This window comes from Cavia porcellus, unplaced genomic scaffold, assembly GCF_034190915.1.
Source record: "Cavia porcellus strain 051 isolate PalLab524CR breed Dunkin Hartley unplaced genomic scaffold, mCavPor4.1 scaffold_6, whole genome shotgun sequence".
Taxonomy (NCBI): domain Eukaryota; kingdom Metazoa; phylum Chordata; class Mammalia; order Rodentia; family Caviidae; genus Cavia; species Cavia porcellus.
Genome location: NW_026947489.1, coordinates 95,869,961 through 95,876,206, shown reverse-complemented (window position 1 = coordinate 95,876,206; position 6,246 = coordinate 95,869,961). Strand labels below are relative to the sequence as shown.

Below are 6,246 nucleotides of genomic sequence, written 5' to 3'. Positions count from 1 at the left end.
GGTGTGAGGCAGCCCCCACCTCTCTGACTCCTCTGTCTGTGGAACTCCATGTGCTTCCTGTCAAGAATATAGGCTTCCTTGGCCTGGGGGCTTGGAGTGGAGGATTCAAAACCACGGGTCAGGACCTGCAGTCAACAGCAAGGACCGTGGGGATCGAGGTCCATGAAGCCTCTGGAGTGGCCACCTCTGCTCCACAGCGGCACAGTCTGTCTCAAGCACACCGTGTTCTCCAGCTCTACGACGGTAGACACAGCCTCCAGCAAAGCATGGCAGCCTGCAGCCTGGCCTGGGGAGCCTGGGTGGGCGGCCAAGGCTGAGGCTAGCTGCAGTTGCTTCCTTCCCTTTCAAGAAGCAGAGGGAGTGGACGAAGACCCTTGACCCACGCTGTGCTGCTTGCCAGGCTTAGGCAAGGCCAGCTCCCTGGAAGGGGAACGTGGGCCACTGAGTATGACAGGTGGCCCCCAGGCCACTTGGCCGGCACAGCTGCAGACTGTGTGTAGACAGACAGCACAGCTGGATCAAGGGCCCTGGAGACCCACACAGCCACTGCACAAGTCCACGTGGTGGCATGGGCAAGCCTGTGCTTGCTGCCAAGTGCAGGGCTGCCTCTTGTCCCTGTGTCCTACCACAGCCATGTCCTGGCAAAAAGCAGGGTAAGACGGGCAGGCTGACGGATGCTGGCTCTGCTCTATGTCTCCACGAGGTCCCACATGAGGGAAATGGAAAGGCAGAACCTCACGGCATGAACCCTGTGATGGCTGGGAAGCAGGCTGCAGGATGGGAGGCTCAGCAAGACGTGTCTGACCGTCCCTGCCCAGAGCACCAGGCACCCTGACTGGGGCCTCCAGAACTGCAGATCCCTCCTCCGTCCCTCTTTCAGCGCCAGCATGCAGGGAACCATGGCCTTGGCTCCTCTCCTGCTCCTGGAGACTTAAGTGGTGCCGACACTGTCTGCCTCCGTCCTTGGCTTCTAAACTTGAGGACGACGGGAGTCAACTTTTCATTACAGACCAAGCATCCTCATATATTTGAGACATGAAAGATATTTAAAATATTTTTATATATATATATATATATAATATATATACTTTTATTATTCACCCGTTAACTCCATAATATGCCAATCACGAGCTAGTTTCAGCAGTTACATTCCCTTGATCACGGCTCCATGAGGATGTGATTAACTGGAAAACAGGGAGACCAGATGGCCTGAGGTGAAGTCACGTGGCCCATGCCACTGCAGCACAGTCCTCGAGCCTGCTGGTAGTTTGGTGAAGCCAGTTTGGTTCTGCTCCCTTCCAGGACCCTCAGGCCTGTGAGACTGGACCAAAGAGTGGTGGGTTCCCTTGCTGGCTGGAATCCTCAGTGGCTTTATCCAGAATCTCACTGACAACTGGTTACTGTAACACAAGCCCAACCTGGAGCCGACAGGAGAGGTGGGTGAGTGGACGGCACCCGGATGCTCCCTCACGGAACCCATGAGCTCGGGCAGGCTGAGTCGGGGAGGGCGCCACCCATGGTTCACAACTCCCAGTTTCCTCCTGGCATGCACTGTCCTGCCTCAGCACACAGCATTCAGCCATTGGGCAAAGCCATGTAACTGAGCTCCCAGGAGCCAGGGCCTTGCCCTTGGGAGCACTCACCTTCTCGGCACCCATGCTGGGGCACTTCCAGTTGTATAGGTAATACTGAAGGTTGCCGTCCCCTATGCCAAACTTGAGCTTCTCCAAGAAGGTCTTGTTTTCCATGAGATCCAGTGCATTGAACACATCGAAACCTTTCTGCAGGGCAGTGAGGAAGGACGGGTGAAGTTGGAGGTGGCCACCTCACCCTCTTGCCAACTGAACAGGCTCCCAGCCACCTCCCCTCGCCTTTCCTCCTGGGCATCCCACATGCTCCCACTGCCCCTCACACCTTCCAGGAGCCCCTCCTGCTCAGAGACTCGGCCTGCTGCCGGCTCCTGGGGGACACAGTAACCACGGGACACCGAGGGGCACTACTCCAGATTGCGACCAGGATATTCCCAAGGTCCCATGTGGAGCAGAGCTTTTGTGGAACACAGCTCAGGCACATGCATACACCATGGCTCACTGGCTCCTGGGAGGACGAGGCTCCCAGGGGCTGCTGCCTCCCATCTGAAGCCCCGGCTGTGGGGCCCTGTCTGAGGGTGCCAGGCTAACACCTCCCAGACAAGACAGTGGCTCCTCTGGGAGCTGCACCCACCACAACCATCCCTGCCCTTTTCTGAGATGCCCACCCACTCCTCACCATTTTGGCGAGAACAAGGGCATCACTCATGAGGTCTAGAAGAGGTGTCTGGGTGTGGACATTGTAGAAGGAGTAAGCAGCTTTCAGACTCTTATGGGTTGGGTGGTTCATGATGGTGGAAGGAAGTGTATAGAAGCTGAGGAAATCTGTCACTTCACCACTCGCATTCTGCAGGGGACGAGAGGCCAGGTCCTTGTGAGTGGCACCAGGCCCCGGGACAAACTGTTCTCCACACCTGCACCCTGCACCAGGCAGCTGTGTCCTCTGGCCAAGTGGACACAGGGAGGAAACACAGTGGTTCAGGGCACTGCGCAGAGCCAGGCTGGGCAGCGGGCATGGATGTCTGGCTACATCACCTCTAACCTCTGCTTCCTCTTCTCATTTGCTTTTGTTTTGATACCAGGCCTCACTATGCTGCCCAGGGTGGCTCTGAACTCGAAGGACTGATTTTTCTGTCTCAGCCTCCCATGGGGCTGGGACTGCAGGTGTGTGCGGGGGGACCATCCTGGGCCCTCTCCTGTGGCTCACACCCCAGGCACACACAGCTCTGGTCTAAGCTGCAATTCCCGGTGCAGAGGGGTTTGCGGGGTCACTCAGGCAGGCCGAAGGCACCTTCACTGACCATGAGCTATGGCCTGGCTTCTGGAAAAGCAGGACTCACCTCCACCACGAAGGTGTCAATGATGTTCTCCTGGGGGTAGAACCAGTGCTCTACCTCCTCCTGGCTCATGACTGGTGTGAGGTGGAACTGCTTCAGGTACCTGGAGAGCAGCTGGTGCACTGCTGGAATGTCCTTTCTTTCCATTGGTCGAAGCCCGGCTGTCTTAGGAGTCTAGATGAAGGTGGAGGCAGGGTATGAAACATGCCTGTCACTGGGCCTGTCCTTGGCGTGGCTGCTATGTGTGTCCTCACCTTGTGGCTGGGTCCTCCTGCATTCCTGTTCCATTCCCCTTTGAGCCAGGACCTCCCACCCTGCAAACCGAGCTGGCCACTTCGGCTGTGTCTGAGGATATCCAGTCCTCCTAGCCCAGTGATTCTCAAAAGAAGCCATGCTGTTCCCACAGAGATACAGGACAACATCCGGTTGTTGGTTTCTGGTTATTGCAGCTCAGGGAGGGAGCTACTAGTGTGGACAGCGTAGAAGCCATCAGCAGTGTGCAGGCTGTTCCAGCACTGGGAGTTGTCTGGTACCCCTCTACCTTGGACTACAGCTCAGCCTGTGCCCTGCTGCTCTGTCTTAGGAACGTGTGACCCTGTGGACCTGCCACAGAACTGAACAGTGCACAAAGGTGCAGCTCAGCCAGACTGAAACCCGGGTGGCCTCTCAGTGGCTTTGCCTGGTGCCACCTGACACAATCACTCCACAGGAACAGGACTGCTGTGAAGTCTGCCTGTAACACCCCTGGGACCAGTCACTGTCCCGGAGCCCCAAGAAACATAGAGACCTCTTCTGGACTGAAGACAGCTGCCCTGGGTCTTCTCCCCACAGGGTCCAGACACGCTGGCTCCCCTGGCACCCTAACACTGCTCCTCGACCAGGATGAGAGGGCCTCAGGGTCCTCTTGGCCACAGCACTGTCAGATGGGGTGCTATCGCCCCATCCCTGGGGCACCAGCCCTATGTTTTAGTTTTTTTTTTTTTTTGTCTTTTTCCTTTTACCAGGGATCGAACTCACGACTGCCTGCTTACAAAGCAGGTGCTTATGCCGCTGAGCTAAATCCCCAGCCCACCAGCCCTATGTTGAGCGGTTGGTTCTGTCTGGTCCACAGGGCCAGCAGCAGCCCTCTGAGCAGAGGCTCACACAGCCAGACAGTGGCTAGAAGCACCCAAGAGAAGGGAGGGGTCGCAGGTTTTTTTTTTTTTTGTCTTTTTCTTTTTTATCGGTACTGGGAATCAAACTCATGACTGCCTGCTTGCGAGGCAGGTGCTTATGCCACTGAGCTAAATCCCCAGCCCCGAGGGGGTCGCAGGCTTGTACTTCAGATCCTATAGGGAGCCAGGCTGAGGCCCAGAGTCCATCATGGGCTTAGAAACCTCAGGCCCCAACAAGTTCCTGGCAAGCCCCAGACCCTGTTCTGGAAAAGTATGGCAAGTGGCAGGTCAGGAAGAGGCTATATCTTCCCACAAATGTTCCATTCAGGCTGTGGCTCCTGAGTGTAGGAGCTGGGGAATGAGTTGAGTGTAGCTGAAAACCAAGCGTACCTAACAGTTGGCACAGAAGCAATGGGCTGTGCCTAGCGGCTGTGGCAGCCTCCCTGGCCCCTCTGACTGCAGCCACACCTGCTGACCGCCCGGGTGTGCCTGGCCCGCCCCGCCCATGCCCAGGCACCACTGGCCTCTGGCAGCCGGTAGAGCTTCATGGTGCGCTGCATGGTCATGTTCCTGCTCAGGTGAGAGAACTTCACCTCAATCAGCTTCCGGGGGTTGAGGGACCGATGCCAATACCTGAGGGGACACAAACATCCTGTCTTCAGAGGACACTCACTGGTCAGTTAAGAGGCCAGCAGGTGACGCAAAAGATACACCAGGCCCTGCTAGCCAGGCTGGCAGGGATCAGGGCTGCACAGCTGCTTGCAGTTTCCCTTCTCCCCAGAGCCGCTCCTCGCCTGGACACAGCAACCCTCACTCCTGGCACAAGCTGGGGAAAAGCCAAGGGTTGCCCACAGGTGTGCCCGCCTGGCCACATCCCCAGAGCCTTGCCTTCCAGCAGGTGTCACCCACTGCTTCAGGCAGCTCTGGAGCGTAGTGTCCCCGGGCTGCACAGGGCCAGACAAGCTCTCTGGCCCCCATAATACTTAAGAAGCAATTGCGCCAACCATTTAAACATTCGGAATTGGCCATAAAAAATCCAGATTTAGCCTCATCTTTCAAAACAAAACCCAGCCCGTGGCAGGCGGCCTGCCCCTCTCAGGCATAGTGAGGACAGTAGCTAACACTCTTCCAGGACACGAGTTCTGCAGAGCTGGGAGCTTTTACCTGCAGGTGCCCACAGGTTTTGGCAGTACCACCCCAGCGGTATACACAGCCTGGAAGATGCCCTCTAGGTGCACCCGCCGGGTTATCTCTCGGATCAGGACTGGTGCCACCCTCTTGGAACGCAGCTTCTTGTGGACACACAGGAAGTTGATCTCTACCATCTTCTTCTCTCTGTAAGGGAGGGAAGGTACAAGGCTGCGAAACTGGCAGAGCTCTAAGAAGGCATGCCCCTCACCACACCTGCACGCAGCAGTCAGCACAGGACTCCCTCCCCGGCCAGGCTTCCGAGGGAAAGCAGAGGCCAGCAGCACCTCCCCAAGCATCCGCAAGAGTGGGCTGGGTCCTCCTGTGGCTCGCAGGAAAGCAGTACAAGAAACAGCCAGGGTATGCCAGGGGCGTTCCAGGGTGCCCAGGAATCTGAGTCCCACAAGAAACCACAGTGCTGAGCCAGAAGGCTGCGGCAGAGAGCTGCGGCACTGCCAAGAGAAGAGCGAGCAGCAGTGGGGGCCTAGTGAGTCTGCCCAGCACTGCCAGCCTCAGCATACCAAGAAGCACTGAGCGCGGCACCCCACATGACTGTGGCTGGGTGGCAAGCGTGGGTGGGCGCCACCAGAACTCAGTGAAGCACACGGCCCGGCAAGGAGCCCCTCTGTGGGCCCATTCTCCACCGAAGCCAGAGCTGCTCCCCTCCCCCAGACGGTGGTGACGGGGGCGCTGCTGTGCTTACGTGTCATAGATGTGGATGTTTGCTGGGATGGCACTAATGAAACCAACCAGTTTCCGACTTGAGACCACTCGAACCCCACAGTGCCACTGGGGCAGCCAGCCAGGTGGCCGCAAAGCCCTGAAAGAGAGACAGCTGCACTATGATACATGTGCAACAGTGGGGCCATCTAGGTGCCATAGCCACACACGATCCCAACCCAGTGCCATGCCTGCCCCGGGATGAGGGGCTGAGACTTCCTGGACACATGGGTGGAGGCACAGCTCCCCATTTCTGCT

At 57.4% G+C, this 6,246-nt stretch overlaps 1 protein-coding gene across 2 annotated transcripts in view; it reads right to left on the bottom strand.

Annotated features, from left to right (window-relative positions):
• Window positions 1–1,041: 1,041 nt before the first annotated feature.
• Nmt1 (N-myristoyltransferase 1) overlaps window positions 1,042–6,246 on the bottom strand; it is a 29,663-nt gene continuing 24,458 nt past the window's right edge. For both annotated transcript variants that reach the window (XM_003465732.5, XM_063251752.1), the window contains exons 6-12: window positions 5,972–6,088; window positions 5,245–5,415; window positions 4,605–4,713; window positions 2,930–3,100; window positions 2,269–2,436; window positions 1,644–1,781; window positions 1,042–1,418 (exon numbers count right to left, since the gene is read on the bottom strand). In XM_003465732.5, coding sequence (XP_003465780.1) covers window positions 1,398–1,418; window positions 1,644–1,781; window positions 2,269–2,436; window positions 2,930–3,100; window positions 4,605–4,713; window positions 5,245–5,415; window positions 5,972–6,088 — 895 coding nt within the window. In that variant the 3' untranslated portion in view covers window positions 1,042–1,397. The remainder of the gene's footprint in view (window positions 1,419–1,643; window positions 1,782–2,268; window positions 2,437–2,929; window positions 3,101–4,604; window positions 4,714–5,244; window positions 5,416–5,971; window positions 6,089–6,246) is intronic.